The 16,940-nt window shown below is 52.3% G+C and overlaps 9 protein-coding genes across 9 annotated transcripts; 5 read left to right on the forward strand and 4 right to left on the reverse strand.

Annotated features, from left to right (window-relative positions):
• Nucleotides 1-379: 379 nt before the first annotated feature.
• Nucleotides 380-862, forward strand: IAR55_003461 (uncharacterized protein; the record flags this gene model as incomplete). The annotated part of the gene is made up of 1 exon (XM_066946568.1): nt 380-862. The coding sequence occupies one exon, from the start codon at nt 380-382 to the stop codon at nt 860-862; it is 483 nt and encodes a 160-aa protein (XP_066802960.1).
• A 737-nt stretch (nt 863-1,599) lies between these two features.
• On the reverse strand, nt 1,600-3,080 carry IAR55_003462 (uncharacterized protein; the record flags this gene model as incomplete). Its single annotated transcript, XM_066946569.1, has 5 exons — nt 1,600-2,056; nt 2,108-2,362; nt 2,412-2,535; nt 2,595-2,826; nt 2,892-3,080. 5 exons carry the CDS (start codon nt 3,078-3,080, stop codon nt 1,600-1,602), a joined length of 1,257 nt encoding a protein of 418 aa, XP_066802961.1.
• Nucleotides 3,081-4,223: 1,143 nt separating this feature from the next.
• On the forward strand, nt 4,224-6,014 carry IAR55_003463 (uncharacterized protein; the record flags this gene model as incomplete). The annotated part of the gene is made up of 5 exons (XM_066946570.1): nt 4,224-4,623; nt 4,689-5,254; nt 5,331-5,656; nt 5,718-5,778; nt 5,832-6,014. 5 exons carry the CDS (start codon nt 4,224-4,226, stop codon nt 6,012-6,014), a joined length of 1,536 nt encoding a protein of 511 aa, XP_066802962.1.
• A 268-nt stretch (nt 6,015-6,282) lies between these two features.
• On the reverse strand, nt 6,283-7,258 carry IAR55_003464 (uncharacterized protein; the record flags this gene model as incomplete). Its single annotated transcript, XM_066946571.1, has 4 exons — nt 6,283-6,322; nt 6,613-6,880; nt 7,079-7,137; nt 7,254-7,258. 4 exons carry the CDS (start codon nt 7,256-7,258, stop codon nt 6,283-6,285), a joined length of 372 nt encoding a protein of 123 aa, XP_066802963.1.
• A 606-nt stretch (nt 7,259-7,864) lies between these two features.
• On the reverse strand, nt 7,865-8,974 carry IAR55_003465 (uncharacterized protein; the record flags this gene model as incomplete). The annotated part of the gene is made up of 1 exon (XM_066946572.1): nt 7,865-8,974. One exon carries the CDS (start codon nt 8,972-8,974, stop codon nt 7,865-7,867), a length of 1,110 nt encoding a protein of 369 aa, XP_066802964.1.
• A 466-nt stretch (nt 8,975-9,440) lies between these two features.
• IAR55_003466 (uncharacterized protein) lies at nt 9,441-10,117 on the reverse strand (the record flags this gene model as incomplete). Its single annotated transcript, XM_066946573.1, has 2 exons — nt 9,441-9,827; nt 9,881-10,117. The coding sequence occupies 2 exons, from the start codon at nt 10,115-10,117 to the stop codon at nt 9,441-9,443; spliced, it is 624 nt and encodes a 207-aa protein (XP_066802965.1).
• Nucleotides 10,118-10,391: 274 nt separating this feature from the next.
• Nucleotides 10,392-11,477, forward strand: IAR55_003467 (uncharacterized protein; the record flags this gene model as incomplete). The annotated part of the gene is made up of 5 exons (XM_066946574.1): nt 10,392-10,505; nt 10,550-10,689; nt 10,740-10,974; nt 11,020-11,124; nt 11,175-11,477. 5 exons carry the CDS (start codon nt 10,392-10,394, stop codon nt 11,475-11,477), a joined length of 897 nt encoding a protein of 298 aa, XP_066802966.1.
• Nucleotides 11,478-11,877: 400 nt separating this feature from the next.
• On the forward strand, nt 11,878-15,115 carry IAR55_003468 (uncharacterized protein; the record flags this gene model as incomplete). The annotated part of the gene is made up of 10 exons (XM_066946575.1): nt 11,878-12,125; nt 12,181-12,525; nt 12,573-12,960; nt 13,009-13,277; nt 13,330-13,522; nt 13,574-13,626; nt 13,676-13,865; nt 13,914-14,009; nt 14,054-14,679; nt 14,734-15,115. The coding sequence occupies 10 exons, from the start codon at nt 11,878-11,880 to the stop codon at nt 15,113-15,115; spliced, it is 2,790 nt and encodes a 929-aa protein (XP_066802967.1).
• A 316-nt stretch (nt 15,116-15,431) lies between these two features.
• IAR55_003469 (uncharacterized protein) lies at nt 15,432-16,807 on the forward strand (the record flags this gene model as incomplete). The annotated part of the gene is made up of 8 exons (XM_066946576.1): nt 15,432-15,473; nt 15,754-15,797; nt 15,844-15,908; nt 16,058-16,146; nt 16,195-16,280; nt 16,353-16,425; nt 16,577-16,631; nt 16,689-16,807. 8 exons carry the CDS (start codon nt 15,432-15,434, stop codon nt 16,805-16,807), a joined length of 573 nt encoding a protein of 190 aa, XP_066802968.1.
• Between the last annotated feature and the right edge of the window lie 133 nt (nt 16,808-16,940).

Consider the following 16,940-nt stretch of genomic DNA (forward strand, 5'->3'; position numbering starts at 1 on the left):
GTGTACTGTAGTCCTCCTTCCCTCGCCCCCTCACGGCTGTACACCAAACGACGATGTCATCGTGACAGTTGGCTCTCCCCCATCCAATCAAGCCACTGCCTCTGAGCTGACTTGACTGGACGAAAAAAAAAAAACAATCACCTCCCACTCACTCACTTGTCTTTTCGTTCGATGCCTCGATAGGAGTCGAACGAAAAGGCAATACCGACGTAAAGATGGGACAAGATCGAGCTTGCGACCCATCCCGAAACCACTGTTCTCATACCTCGATCCACCACCTCTTCCCTCCTCCTCCTGGCCTCCTCTTTGAAAGAAGGACCGGATCAGAGGTCGTCTTGTGGCAAGAAGGGAATTGAGACCCGAAATCTTGGTCTGAAAGATGGCATTGTACGTGACACAAGCGCATCGTTGTCAAGAAGGTGGGCATGGGGAGGAAGGGAGGGATGATCTTTGTGAGGAAGTAGAGATTGAAGATCATCAGGATTACTGTCATATTTCCGACTTGAATAAAGAAGATAATAATCTCAAGAGGAAGGGGAAGAAGCAGAGAAAGCCGAATCTCGAATGGGAATTCTCCTTTGCAAGAGTGGATCATGATCTTTCCAATCGTGAAGAGGAGAGAGTGAAGATCAGAGAGAAGAAGAGGATGGAGGAAGAGAGAAGACCATGGTTCATGCGATGGAAGATTGATGAGTCCGTCCTATCGAGGATGGGCTTGAGAGGAGAAGAGATGGATTCAGATGGTGGGTTTAGGGGAGGTGTGAACATCGTCGAGATGTCCAACGTGAGTGGTATCCTCTGCCTTGTGACTCCCGATCTTGACCTTGATCTTGACGTTGCCAGGGGTGTGTGGAAGAGTTGATGAGCAGCCCATCAGCGCAGCAACGCATCATGAAAGGAAGGAAATCGCGTCCGCAAAATACTCCCCAGTCAACAATCCAGTCCAAGTCAAGGCGACCCGCCCAGGCCGGTCAGCACATCCCAGCACCTGATACAAATCGATCGCTCTCGTTCGAGTCCACTCTGTGATATCGCTGCCTTTTTCACGCCGAGCCTAATGACAAATCACAAAATCGATCCCGTGCCCTATCAGCGTCAAGCAGCTTCGGTCTACCTATCGAACAGCCGTTCCGATGATCAAGCATCACTTCCTCTCGAGCATTTCCTAGCTATCCGTACCAACTTTTGTGAAGAAACGCCGTCTTCCTGTGACTTTCTTGCTTCCCCTCATCCGTTTGACCGGTCTTTTTTCATCCTAATACTTCAAACTCTCACTCTGCTTCATGATTAGTACCTTGCAATTCTCGCTAAGAGATCACACGTTCATCGTTTTCTTGCCGGCCTTTCCTTCTTCCCCGTCGAGATGCATTATCAGTATCCTGCTCATGGTCACCGTCCGTCATATCAGTCATCATAGGGGCATTGCATGATATGGTATCTGGGCAATCCAATCGTTATAGCACAGGTGATGGCGACTAACCAAAGTTGAGTGCTCTTCTTCAGAAAGGTGGAAAATCATCATTATCGTGAAAAATATAGACACATAGCGTCGCACAGCAACGCTTCACGTTTTTCAAACGCTCACATCTCACCCCCACTTCACTCGATCCTGTAATCCGATGGACGATTTGACGCGGCCGGCTGAGGATAAGTCACATGGTGCGAATTCGCCATTGACATGCCGCCGTACAGGACTTCACCCGCCTCGTCATGGCCACCGTACATTGGCGTACCACCCGTCGAGCTGTAATCCAGCTGCACGATTGGTGGGAGAGAAGTGTAGTTATCGTGATCATCGTGACTGGGGGGACCGGCGGGATATTTCTCCGACATGACCGGATACTCTTCCTCAAGGGACGATGCGGCGCCGAAAGAAGACCCATTGAGAGCCATAGGAGTAGCAGAGTGAGGAGGTGCCAAGGATGGAGGGGAGAATATCGAAGAGGAATTGGAGAGAGAGCGCTCGAGGGGGTTTGTATCGAAACCGTGCTGACCGGTCTGTCTAGCGGGAAGGGCGTGGTGTGCTGAGGAGTCGCCATGTCTGTTGAGCTCGGGCCTGACACAAACTGTCAGCATCCAGCGCGAACGGCAATCCCGGTTGACTTACCACCTGATTGCCTCATCTTCATCCACCGTCCTTGTCTTCATCCTCCAGACAGCAAGAAGGATCAAAGCCAAAACCACCACTCCGGCGGCCACACTGATTCCGATGATCGCTCCGGTGGAAATGCCGCCACCACCTCTCGAGACCGCAGTAGCCGCGGCAGACGTAGGAGCAGGGGCTTCGGTCGCAGCAGCTTGCGTGAGGATCACAGTAACGAGCTGGGTCTGACCAGCCGCGTCGGTGGTGTAATGAACAGAGCTGTATGCAAGTCAGAAGAAAAGTCGAGCTCATATTGGAAGTGACTCACGCAGAGGAGAGAGAGGTCGAGGAAGGGGATGAAAATGTCGAAGAAGCAGCAGCCGAGGTGGTCGGGAGAGTATCATTGGCAGAGATGGTTGTACTCGCAGCAGCCGAAACTGATGAGGAAGAAGCTACAAGACAAAGGCGCATCAGACACTGAAGACGCGCGACTAGACCGCTGGACACTCACTACTGTTCAGGACGGCGGTTCCGGACACCACCCCTGTGCTGGACAGGGAGCTGGAAGCAGTGCCAGTGACCAAGGCAGAGGATGTTGTCGAAGGTCTGAGGGGGACGAGTGTCGAAGTATCGTCATCTGTAGCGACTGCCTTGGTCGTTGTGATTGCGATCGAAGTAGTTGTCGGGATAGCTGACATGGCAGAAGCTCGAGCAGGGGATGTCGTCGCGGAAACAATGACGGACTGTAGGCAGGTCATTTCATATCAGGCAAGTCCCTCTTCTGCGATATGTTGTGCAAGCAACTCACAGAGTCGTCATCTGCTTTACCACTGATGATCCCACCCAGCACACCTTCTGCTCGTTTGACACCACCATCCGAGACGTTTCGTCCACTAAGACCGATCCTTCGAGAGTGGTGATGAATCGCTCGAAGACGGTCCATGTGCGCAACAACGAGAGGGAGGAGGACGAGGAGGAGCGAAGATGATATCCTCATTGCGTGTGTGTGTATTGATGGGGAACGGATAAGTCGTTTTGTTGTCGGCTCGACGGTTGTTGTTTCCGCTGTTGTCGAGGATCTAGGGCTCGATACAAGGTTCTTCGGATCTAACAGGCGAGTGTTGTAGTCCAGTGAAGGCTTTTCTGCACCTTTCTGGTCATGCAGATGATGATGAGATGCAGGGTTGCGAAGGTATCTATGCGAGAACAGTCGAATGGCTAGTCGATTGTGCGAGGGCAGGGGAGTTCTGGTGAAAAAAGGAAGGTTGTTGATTTCAAAACTGACCAAACCAACAGGATGAGCCTTTTGAGGTGCAGGTCGATAGGTGAAACGGATACTGCTGTAAAAAGAGTGTGAATGCGTCGAGCTTGTCGGTGGTGCGAGTATCCGGGAGGAGAGTGGATGCTAAGGATCTGAGAATATTGGAGAGAGATGAAAAGAATGCAAGGAGGAAAGGGAGTGGATGAGCAGTTGTTGACCACTGCTGCTAAATGGGTTTCAGGTTTGACGCTAATCACGAGCTACAGTATAGAGACGGGGATTAGTCTTTTTGTTTGTTGCTGCAATACAGAACACATGCTCTGATCGTGATACATGTTCTGCGGAATGACGACACCCCTTGCGCATCCATCAAGCACACGACATTATTCTCGCCTACATAGTGGATCGGTCAGTACCCATCCCCTGTAAACAGCCGAGTCGGGATGACACGCTTGGCTCAGGACGATGTCGGTGCCCAGTAGTAGTAGTCAAGGATGGTTCTAGCCCCCCCCCGGCTCGATCGCTCTTCCTGTGCTGACCCACAAGGAAGGCAGGGGACCCATGGACGGTTGATTTCATGCGCTGACCATCTGATGGGTAGTGTATATCATCAACAGACAAAAGTAAACACAAACAAATCTCAAATCCCAATTTCTCCCTGAAAACGAAAACCCCTGGGGAGAGAGAGACAAGGCACAGGGATGCATGTGGAAATAGGCGTGTCAGAACAGGACAGCGGACTCGGACAAGATGTTTTAGGCGCGCGACCGTCTTCAGAGTGGTGGGTTCTGAGACGCGCTCATTGTTGTCCTCTTCACTGTCATCCTAATGTCTACGAGCTGTCATGTTCGCTCTCCTTCTTCACGACAATTACACAGAATGCCACCGCGCAAATCACTGCCCGCGAGATCACCCGTGACCACACCGCGAGCAGGACCGCTCCAATCCTCTCGCTCTCAGTCAACATTGAAACGACCGAGATCACGAATCCAACCTGATCCTCCCCTCTCACTCGAACCAGATCTCTCTTCCTCCCCTGCAAAACGGAAATCGACCAGGACAAGACAAGCAACTACACCAGCTGCTCAGACGGACATCAAGCCCAATGGAGAGGGTGCGGATGGGGAGAATGGTATCGCAGAGGAGAATGTCGACCCCGAAGCAGAACTCGAAGCATGGCAAGACTTCGCAGCGGATCATTATGAGATGGTGGAGCAATTGCCGTTGGAATTACATAGGAACTTCAGACTGTTGAGAGAGCTCGATGACGGCTGCCTGAGTGAGCTTCTTCATTCTCGACCTATTTCGAATTCCAGCCTGAGCAGCTGACAACGCCTCGCACAGTACAAATGGATAAACTGCACGGGCTCGTTCGGACTTATGCAGTGCAGAGACTTGAGATGGTCAAGCCTAAGACTCCCTTAGAACGGCTTGAACCGGAGGCGAGTAAGGATGCAGAAGCGGAGCCACAAGAAGCGGAACAGATACTGCCACCCGAAGTGAAAGCTGTTTCAATGGAAGAAACCCAACAGACACCAGGCGTACCAATGCCTGATGGAGCTGGTGGTCTGTTGGTCTCGGCTACTCTGGTGGATGATGCCGAAGCAGCTGAGCACACTGCCAGACTGGAGTTTCCGACAATGATCGCAGCAGTGCAGCGGCTTGATGGCTCGCCCGACGATACCCCCAACGGTCAACCAACTGTCATCCATCCTGCCTCACAACCAACAACCAGCAGCGTTCCTGCGCTTGCAAAGTCATCTTCTGCCCCATCACCACCTAGTGATACTAGAAATTCGCGGCGGCCAGAGGGACCTCACATGCAACTACCCGAGATCGCCCGATTAGCTCGAGAAATAGTCAGGACTGGAGAAGAGAAAGTCGCTGTTGCTGTGGGAGCTTACAATGCTGTGAGTGGGGATCTATCCCGCGCCTTAAAGGGCCATGCTTATTCAACCTCTCCCTCCTTGTGTGTGACTCATGCAGATCGACCGACACATTCGCGCTCTTGACTCCGCACTCACTGCGCAGGAAGCTTCCATCCTTCTTGGCCTTCGACCATCAACTCTCCCTTCCTCGAATGTCAACTCATCGTTGAATCTCGTTGGAGACACTGGTGGACTACCCGATGCTGCACCTCAGCCGGAAGGTGATGAGGCAGAGGTGACTATCGGTGTTGGCGGCGGTGGCGGATCGAGAAGAGGAAAACACAAGAAAGGGAAGAAAGGGCAGCTCATAGAGGTACCACAGGCTTCTGTGGAAGATGTAGAGAAGCCTGCTGGAACGGAAGCTTGGAATATACCCGCGGATCCGTGAGTAGTCAATCGATGATTGGGACAATTTGAAGCATCATTGACGGCTTGCATCTATCAGAAATGAACCGAGATACTGTTATTGTCATCAGGTTTCGTACGGCGAGATGATCGGCTGCGAGGTGAGTACTCGGATGTCGAGTGATTGCATACTTCTGATCGACTTGCATGGCAGAACGAAGAATGTCCCTACGAGTGGTTCCATCTGTCGTGTGTCGGTCTACAGGCTTCTCCTACCGGAAAATGGTGGTGCGAGGTCTGTCGCCCAAGGATTGGACTGGCGAAGGGCGGTGCTGGGACGATCGTTCCGAAGAATGTGGGCGTAGGTGCTGGAGGAAGCGGGAGGAAAAAGCGGTGAGGTAGGCTGGATCTTGGAGTGACAAGTACAAGACCGTGTGGCCGGATCCTGCCCAAATGGGAGACGAGAAGGGGCGAGTCAACGCTGAGGATAATGAATGACACGACACGACATGACACGAAATGACACTAAAGTGGGGAGGTCAAAGACACCAGTACATGGAGATGGACATGCATGTTGTATATGTGTTCTGCATGGCGCTCGGCGCTTGCGTATGTTGCCCACTCTGTCCCTTGTCCGCTTCAAATGATCTCAGGAGGAAGGAAAACTAGTCGAGCTTTTTTGTCCTCCTGAAACCTTTCTTGTCGCTGAGTAAGGTAGACAGGTCAGCGTGTAACACGACCACTTAGGAGGCGTCCGTCGCAGAGGGCATCGGAGCGATGGCGGAGCCAGTACAGCAGACACCACGTTTACAGAAATCAGGAGCATGGGAAGGTGGAGAAGGGGTAGAAGGAGCGTATTACGGGAAAACGAAGGAAGGTAAGGGCTGATGTGACGAAGGAAGTCCAGACTGAGAGACAGAGGAGTGGGGACATCGACCAGTTCAGAAAGTAGTAGATCTAGAGAGGAGACGAAGATAACAGCACGAATGACTCACGGCGTTGCACTACTTTCCGACGCCATCGCAGCATTCTCATTCCCGGCCCCTTTGCCAAAGGTGAAAGCATTCGCATGCGCCTTCATATTCTTCGCGCTCCTCTCGAACGCGCCCTGCATGTTATTGATGTACTCGTCGCGCGTGGGCGGCGCTCGATCGGTGGTCACCGACAATCGACCGGAATTGTAGGTCACGCCCTTTTGCGAGAGAGTCGATTGCGTTTGCGTCGTTTGGGTCTGGAGCAGGTGGGAGAACCTGTAGCCGGCATCTGGTTCAGACAGAAGGAGAGAATGGGGATCAGTGAGATGGTCGAGGAGGAAAGGAAGTGACAGTTCCCCAATAGCAGGTGTGGCTAGCTTGACTTGCTCGGCAGCAAGAAAGGTGAGGAGGACGGAACAGTCTCCCTAGACGTTTGATGTCACGAGGCTTACACCAACGTCGGAGCCAGCGGAGAACTCTGACTCACAGACTATACCCAGGAAGATGGCCAGAAACAGACCGGCTGAGATTACATCCCACGTTGATCTGGATAGGAAAGACGGATGTAAGCTGGAAGCTGTCCGGGAGCTGCGAGACCCCTCGTTCCCTCGAGCTACAACGACTTTCGCAACAAGCAATCTGGGCGGGAAATCTGGACTCACGCCATTCTGCTCGGTGATCTCCGTTGCGAAAGCCAGGTAACAGTTCGTCGAGTCAAAAGGTGATGGCAGCACGAGTGAAACCCAGTCTGACGGAGAGGGAGATGTGAGCAGACTACGGTGACAGAGGAAACAATCTTCGGTTGAAAAAGACAACAACACGACAGACACCACATGAAAACGCGCTAATTTAGACGATGAAAACGTCATGATCGCTGCTCACGTGACTATGACTGTGTATTACAGGAGGACATCGTTCCTCACGCAGGGTGAAGACGACGAGTGGCATGCATATGACAGTGTACAAGTTACAAGAAGCATGCGGGAAGGATGATGCGCAAAATCGTGATCATGGAATGTAGATGCGGCTGTACCCATCGACCCTGTAGGAAGTCGTGTCAGTATGTGTCCCTACATCTTTCCTCGAGCGAAACTCACTTTCGGCGACAGCATCTACCGCCAATACGTCAGCGTGCTCAAAACCTTATCATGGTGCACAGACGACTCACGGGCACATGTGATCTTGGGCGGAGAGCCGAGAAGCCAGACTCTCCCTGCAATCATTGCACAAGGCGAGACACCTGGTCGTCAGCGCTTATAGCAAATCGCTGATCTCACCTGCACGGCCAAAGTATCGTATCTCTCGACTGAGTCATGCAGACTACACACGCTCTCTTCCTCTCCTCGTCATCTTCATCTCGCTCCTGACCAGCCACAGCCAGTCTTCTATCCTGGACTATCTCTTGCAGACCCTGGTACTGAGGGGGAGGGGATCGGTTGGCGATAAGGGAGGCATACCGTCTTCGAGTCAACGGGCTGCTAGTCCGAGAGGTGAGATGAGCCAAAAGAACCGGCTGCATATCTTCGTTGTCGTCCATTTCGGTGACGATAAGATCTCGATACAAGGCCTGATCGTCCTCGTCACTGGCACCACTTTGGCTGCTTGTCGTGGAGCTTGCATCGTCTTCCCAGTTCTCGTCATCGTCCTCAACTTCGACTTGACCCAGGAGAAATTGACTGTACGACACGTCGGGTTGCAATTGAAAATCAGAGCTGATTCCGACCGCCGGCTCAGGAGTCGCCACATCAGTCCGTCCTTTCGGTCTAGCTTCGCGTCGCTCAGCTTGACCCATTCGCTGCGCAAGCCGACGTCGGGCCATAGTCAACGGCGGTTCCCTCCAGGCATCTCGCCTCCATATCCGCCATTGCCTCGGACCATACCACCATCTCAGATTCCAAGCGATCTTGCTCATGTCCACCATTCGTCGCCCAACGGGCGTCGCCATGACTAGGAACCACAACAGTCTGCTGATACTGCTTGCGGAAACTTTCCAGAACGCGCGCATCTCGCGCCAGTAGACACTTTCGCTGTGCGGATCCTGTAGCTCTGATACTTCGATGTTTGATATCTCGGTGTTGAATCCTCCTGCGTGGTATGGCACATGTTTAAGTACATCGCTACTCGTAGCGGAGATCTTGACCCAAGGGGCATTTCTTTGTTCGATTGTTGCTAACTCGTTCCGTAAGCCTGAGAATTGAGTCGCCTCGATGCATGCCGTGCCGATCTTGAGCAGCGTGACACCGAAATCATCTTCGAGAGTGGGGACCACACCCTCGTGTGGCAAGAGACTGACGAGAGAAGGAATGTAGCCATAAGTGAAGATGAAAGTGATTGCTTTGAGGACAGCGCTAAAAACTATGATTATAGAGAGGAAGAGCGCCATCTGTTCGTTAGCCGAATATCGTGTGAATATGACTTACCAGATGCGTCAAGAAGGTGAAGCTTGGGAACTTCAGTGGAGCCGTGGTCAAGGAATACACGAAGTGTGCTAGACCTAAGCTCCCACACACTCCGGTAGGCAATAAAAGGTTCGACCGTAGCGAAGCAGATAACTCGATGGCTTGCAACCAGGTCAACTAGCATGTCAGCTCAAGCACGTTAAGTGTCTTGACTCACTTCTGTCAAGCTCAACCAAAGCTGGAACAGGGCGTGGACGTCAGGTCGACCATGAGAGCTCTCACGAGCCGGATGTTGGTGTGTAAGAGGGGAAGAGTAAAGGTGCAGGAGGAACGAATAGCCGAACTAGTATGGTCAGTCGAGTCAGGGTGAAGCATGACCTACAAGATTGAACCCAGCTCCGACATCTCGTCGTCGACTGCATATGTTAGCCCTGACCCCCATTGTACCACTCACACTCTGTCCAAGCCATTCGCCAAACCACCGCAAACCAGGCCAGCACAGACGCTCAAGAACACCTGCCAACAAACTTGTTCCATTTCCATGTCTCCCACCCAATCATCTATCCTACCCAAAGCTCGGCCATACATGCCGTGAGAGGATAGTTCTGAGGGCCAAACATCCGCGACCTGAAGCAATAATATGCTGAAAAGGACCCAAGCTCTTGTAAGAGCTATCAGACCTGGGAGCCTGATGTATTTCGGTATATCGGGGGATGTGAGAAACGAGGACACCGCAGCACGAGCGCGATAATATCGCGATTGCTCTGGATGCGGGAGCGGAGGCGGCGGAGGTCTAGGCCTTCTGACGATGTGATGTATCCGGTTGAGCAAAATAGCCTGTGCATCTCGTCAGCGGTCAAATTCCTACTCACTGCCCTGTCGAAACTCACCATCAGGACCAACATGACACCGTACCCACTACCAGCGAAGCTCATTGGCCCCACTCCAGCTGCCAATGCTCGCGTTTCTCCCGGTTCATTGATCATTTCGTCGAACGCAGACATCTTGGCCACCCGACTTCCACGATCATGGACTAGTTCGGTCTCATTGCCAGGGCTGGGAAAGGAGAAGATGACGTGATGTAGCATATGCGATAATCTATCGCCGATTCTGGCGAAGACAGGCATCGTTCTTGAGTGGCTAGTCCATCAACACCAGACGAGGGTATCGGATCAAAGGTGAGCTGTTGAGAAGAGCAGATTGATGTGTGATGTGAAGAGAGGTCAAGCGAGGACAGCGACAAAGGACGTGGATGATGGGAAGTCACGATCATGTCCGCCGGCCTACCTCAAGGTTCCAGGTCATCGCTTTTTCCCCCCCACAAGCTCTCACCTGCCTTGTAAACAATTTTTCTGTTTGGTGAACCTCTGCCAGTCGCCCAACAAGCACCGAATGCACTAAATGTCAGCGCCATCAAGCAGTCAAAAGCTGGGCGAATCATCGTCACCACGACAACGAACGGTGCAAGCACAGTCCGACGACGAGGAATTTCTTGGACTCGATGATCTCCTACCGGTCAGTTCACCTGGAAATCCGGATTGTGCTAATCTATGTAGGAGGCAGAGTCACCGGTACCTGCGCCGTTCTCGTTCTCGACGTACGAGATACCCGAAGACGTACACATCGACCTGGACGAGGCCCGTGGAAGACAGCTGATTCTACGGCTGGTCGGCAATCACCCTCTATGGGGACATCACTTGTGGGAACGCTCCGGTGTATCGCTATGCTGGCCAAGCTGATACCGGACAGATGGAACACTGCTCGATGCCTATCTACATACCTTCTACGGACCCCTGATTTGACAAAGGGCCGGAGAGTGCTCGAGCTTGGTGCAGGAGCTGGGCTTCCTTCAATCGTTTGCGCCCTGGCTGAAAGCCATTATACATTAGTCACCGATTATCCCGACAACAGTCTGATCGGGAACATGGAATATAATGTAGATATCAACGTGGAAGGTGAACGGAGAGAAAGGATAGGTGTCGCAGTGAGTTTTCAATCGAGTCTTCGGTCTCAGCTGACTCGAACGCAGGGACACGTCTGGGGACACAACGTACAACCTTTACTGGACCATCTGCCAGGATCAGAGCAGTACGACCTGTTGATTTTGTCGGATTTGGTCTTCAATCATTCGCAGGCAAGTGAAGACCTTTATTGAGCCAAAGCTTTTGCTCATGGGTTATTCAGCATGATGCCTTGATCAAGACCGTCGAGGCGACTCTTACCCACGATGAGACTCGTGATCCTTGTATCCTTGTCTTCTTCTCACATCACAGACCACACCTCGCGCATGCCGATATGGCTTTTTTCCCCCGACTCGCAGAGTCTGGCTCGGGATGGGCCTACGAGGAAATCGTGGCAGAATGGACAGGACCTATGTTCGAGGAAGATCCGGGGGATGCTAGAGTGAGGGGTACAGTACATGGTTGGAGGGCTTGGAGGATAAGGGCGGGTGAGGAGAAGGGAGAAAGGCCTTCGAGGGTGTTATAGATGTAGAAGAGCGCATGTAGTCTGGGCTCAGAGAGTCATATGGTATGCTATGACCCCTCTCTCTATGCCTTTCCAAATCGATCTGCGCCTCATGCAGTCGGCTTTGGTGACAGACATCCGTTTTCAGCGGTATCGAGGTAGAACGCAGTATCCGTGGTGCGAAAGGAGGAAATGTTGATGTCGCGATAACAGTGTATTTTCGTCAACTCGTCATTTTTGACTGTCATCCTTCGTCAACTCTACCTACTCTACCTACACTGCTCAACACTCCATCATACATAGCACAGAGTTACATTAGGCATACACGGAAACGCGGAGCACCGTAGCTTGTGCTGGATGAACGAGATAATCGCTTCATCCTCGATACTTCATCCATCAACACTACTTTATCTCCATCGACATGCCGGCAGAACCTCGTCTTTCTGCCACCCCTGCTCCTGTGACACCCGCTACCGGAACAGCAAGCAAGAAGCGGAATACTGCGCCTAAGAGAGGGGCGATCGCCTGTGTGAGATGCAAAGAACGCAAAGCCAAATGTGTCCCGGCACCGCCTGGAACGAGCCCGGTGCCGACCTGTACCAACTGTCTTACAGCGAGAAAAGAATGTGTATATCTAGAGAGGACACCAAACGAGATCTTCCTGCTCGAGTAAGTCCTCCTCCTTACCGTCAAATATGGATCATGTATCTGATTGTCATTCTAGGTATGTATCGCAATTGGAAGCTCGATGTGCAGCTTTAGAAATGGAAGTCAGGAAACTCAACCCATCAAGCGGTTTCGCTCTAGATCACATCCAAATGCCAGCAGAAGCTCGAACAGCAGCGGTGGACAAGCTCAACGCGGTATATCCCCCAGCATCATTTGCCGCAGCAGGTCCATCGGCGAACGTGAAGGTGGAAGACGGAACAGGAACTCCTGCCGATGATGATGAAGAAGCGGACGAGGAGGATTTCGCTTTGGGAATTGGGATGCTGAGTCTGGGCGGTGGTGAGGAGCCTGTATATGTTGGTCCGAGCTCAGGAGTCAATTGGGCAAGAGTGTGCGCTACGTGAGTGAACACTGTGGAGAGCGGAAGCGCGGGCTTATCTCTTGTAGCGCTCTACGACGACCTCGAGATCGGAGACAGCCTTCACATCTCTCAAGATTCTCCTATCTCGCACCACCTGAACTCGCATCTGTCCAGTCGGCACTCGAATACACCTTACATCATCCAACACCACCTCTACCTTCACCGGCACTCGCGGCCCATTACCTTGATCTCGTTTACGAACATATACAAGCTCGCTATGGCTGTCTTGATTGGGCAGCTATGAGGAGCTGGTTCGAAAACAGGGAATCAATATGTCAAGGTCGACCTCTGTGGGGGGTGGGGACTGGACAAGACGAGAGAAGGAGTCTGGCTGCTTTCTTCATGTGGTTGTGCTTCGGTTACGGAGCCAGGCTGAGTGAGAGTGATAGATTGGAAGGTGCGGTCTCACACGAGGTAAGTTCTTACGTGCAGGAAATTGGGTGAAGACTGATTGTAACATAGGTCTATTATAACGCCGCCGTGGCCTGCCTATCCACACTGACCTCACATCATTCCCTCGCGACGGTGCAAGCTCTGGTGTTCCTGACCATTTATGGCTTCCGTCATCCCACAGCAGAGGTCTCGGTGTGGCAAGTAGGCGGATTGGCTATGCGCACGGCTGTCGAGATTGGAATGCACCGCGGGATCAAGTCAAAGCTCGAGCGAGAGAAAGATCCTGGGAGGTATGAAATGAAAAAGCGGGTCTTTTGGGCCGTTTACTCCTTGGATCGGTGAGTAGACGATCTCGCCAATGTCTGTATTCTTGATAACAGTCTTTTCCAGAATGATGTCGGCACAGCTGGGTCGACCATCTGGTATCCAAGACCGAGACATCGACGTCGAGTTGCCCCTGAACGTGGATGTGGAGTTTAAGGATCCGAAGGCTCTTGCGATAATGCAAAACCGTCAGCTGGAATTGATGGGAGGCCGACGGCCAGGCGATGAATATACATCTGGTTACGGGCCTGTTACTTCGGTGAGTTTCTGCATGGTGCTTGAGCGAGAGCCAATACTGATCTTGGCCTAGATGACCTCGGCCATACACAACATCCGACTGAATCAGCTCAAGCAGCTTACTCAGTAGGTCAACTTTTCCGGCTTTCAAACGCCAGTGCTGAGCCCATCGCAGAGATGCCATTTATCGCCTTGACAAACCGCTCCGCCCGAGGAATAACGACAGCAAATCTCCCGAAAGAGAGACGCTCCCAGAAGTGGATAACCTACTGATAAGGTTGGGGCAATGGCGGGCGTGCCACCCAGAGAATCTGCAAGGTGTGCCAATGCTCACTCGTGAGCACTGGGAGCTTGAGTATCATAACGTGAGGGTGATTTCGCTCCATTCAGGACATGTTCTGACAGGATCTCAGTGTGTGCAACTGCTTCTGCGACCCATTATTGCCGGCCGTAAAGCTGCGGGACGATACGTTTCACTTTGTCTGGAATCCGCCGCGGCGTTGTGCGAAGTGAGTCCCGTGGTATGGCATGTGACATTGTCTGACCCGTGCAGACACAATACCTCTACCTTCAGCCACCTGTGCTCACGTCCAAATTGTCAACTTGGCGATTTTATCGCCTGTTCTTGGCCGGTATGACCCTGTTGCATATCGTGACGACATTCAACTCCACTTTGTCCGATAAGGACCGGGTGCGTGCTGAAGGAGCGATCAGGAGATGTCAAGACGCTCTGGGTATCTGGGGTGAACGCTTCAGGGGAGCGAAGAGACACGAAAGGTTGTTTGATGAACTCGTGAAAGCGTGGGAGACTCGGATCACTGCGACAGGCACAACGTCAAATGACAAGACAAGTGCGGCCCGCTCGCAAGGCGCTTCACTGGGCGATCCCTTTCACGTAGTACGCAGTCCGAACGGCGATCAACATGCTTCCACTGAGACGATCTCCTTTGCTCCTGCGCAGGCAAAACAACAAATGTCTACTCACCGCGGATTTGCGCAGTATGAATATACCACGCAACCACAACGATTGACATCTCCGTCTTTTCAACAGGGGCAACCATCCCAACTACCTCTCACGAACAACAACAGCCCTATGATCCCTACGTCCTCTGCCGTCGGTCACGACTGGACAGGCATGTTTGGAGACCTAGGTGGAGGACTGAACGAAGATATATTCTCGTGAGCAGGTAGTTTGGTCACAAGATGAATGCTTCGCTGACAACTGCCTCTTAGGCTCATGTCTTCCTTTGGAGCTGATATTGACGGTCAAACGCCCATGATCGCGCCAGATGGCTCAGAGCCGATCTTCGACTTTTCGGCTTCCCAACTTGGGTTTGACAATGGCAGTCATTTGCGAGGCGGGGCATGGAACAATAGCAACATGAAAGGAGAGGATCCACTTATGCCATGCTGGGGGGCAGGACCTGGTGAAGGTTTGGGTCAGACACTCGGTGAACCATCGAGTGGCTTAGACCCCAACTTCGGCATGGGTGATTGGGCTGGACTTTTCGATGGGTTGTCAGATGGTACGGGCAATCTTGTTACTGGTGCAGGGACTGCGTGGACAGGATACGGCTATGGACAGACAAGTAGCGGAGGCTCTGGAAGTACCTAGATTTGGCTATGGACTTTGCATACTGTTCAACTATGCATTGTAGCATTGTGACCAACATTCTAACCAAAGAGTGGAAGGTTACATACAAGGTTACCCACTCTTTGACGCGTCGGGTAATGGGTTAACCGATGCAACAACAAGCCCCTCTCCTTCTCTCATCGTCGACTTTGGGTTTCGCTCTATCATCTCACCATCTCTGGTCCTTCTGTCATCATCATCTTCGACTTCATCGCCTCATCTCCGCGTCAGTACTCATCCGTACGAACACGATCTGTACCGGGACCTGCTGTATCAACAGCTACTTCACGCATAAAAAATGCCGATAGCAACGGAACTCACTCGGACCTTAGGAATCAAGGTGGGTTTCTCTATGGCAGTCATCGCTGACTGGTAGTATCCCATCGTCCAGGGAGGTAGGTCAGTCTCGACGTGAGTGTAGCTCACCATAGGCATGGCGTACGTTGGAGTTCCGAGTCTGGCGTCTGCTTGCGCCCGGGCGGGAGCACTGGGGATGATCACCGCCCTCACTCAACCGAACCCCGAAGCTCTGAGGGAAGCCATCAGGGAGACTAGGAAGCTGATCGGATCGAACAAGGGCAAATTTGTGAGCTCCTAAGCTTGACGACGCTGAACATCAGGGTGTGAACATCACTCTGCTGCCGTCCATCAACCCGCCGGATTAGTGAGTGAGATGATGAGCCTCAGAAGCTAGGGCTAACGAGTGGCAGTGCCGGATATGCCAAAGCTGCTCTGGATGAGGGAGTCGACATCTTCGAGACAGCAGGAAATAACCGTGAGTGCCTCGTTGGCGACGTCGCTGATACATATCAGCCAAGCCACTGATCGAATTTATCAAGTCGTACAAAGCACCAGGAGGGCCAGATACACCCCCAAAGAGATATATCATCCACAAATGTGTGACAATCAAGCACGCATTATCAGGGCAGAAGATGGGTGTGGACGTTCTTAGTATTGACGGCTTCGAATGTGCTGGACACCCGGGAGAAGACGATATCGGAGGACTGGTTTTGGTGAGTCGGATTATCGCACCAACGCTGACAAATAGCTGGCACGAGCAGCAAGGGAACTCTCTATACCGTACATCGCGTCGGGAGGCTTTGCAGATGGCAGGGGCTTGGCGGCTGCTTTGTCTCTTGGTGCAGCGGTGGGTTCGTCCATCGAGGCTTCGCTGATACATAGGGTATAAATATGGGCACTCGATTCATGTGCACGGTAGAATCTCCCATTCACCCGAAGATCAAGGAGAAAATTGTCGAGTCGACCGAGAAAGACACGATCCACATATTCCGGTGAGTCATCGGACCAAAGACAGCGTTGACCGATGCAGTACCCTGGGTAATACCGCTCGGGTCTACCGAAATGCCGTTTCGACCGAAGTGGTCAGACTGGAGAGAAGACCAGGAGGTGCAAAGTTCGAAGATCTGAGAGAGCTTGTTGCAGGATCTAGGGGCCGTCAGGTGTACGAAACGGGAGATCCTGATGCGGGAATCTGGTCGTAAGTCGAGATGGATTGGTTTGGGAGCTGATCGTGGCAGTGCTGGTATCGCTGTAGGATTGATCAATGACATCCCGACCTGCGCGGAACTGGTGCAGAGGATTGACAGGGATGCATCCGCGGTGATCGTGAAGATGAAGGGGATGGTGATCGAGGGTGAAAGGGCCAAGTTGTAGACATAGAGGACAGGCATATGACTGTATGTATACACCAGCTGCTGCGAAGGAGTGAAGGTGTGTGTATTTCAAGTGCCACCTAGAATGTGAAACCAGTGGCCGCATACGCAGCAGTTATGAGCTTCTCACACAT

This window comes from Kwoniella newhampshirensis, chromosome 6 (genome assembly GCF_039105145.1).
Source record: "Kwoniella newhampshirensis strain CBS 13917 chromosome 6, whole genome shotgun sequence".
NCBI lineage: Eukaryota > Fungi > Basidiomycota > Tremellomycetes > Tremellales > Cryptococcaceae > Kwoniella > Kwoniella newhampshirensis.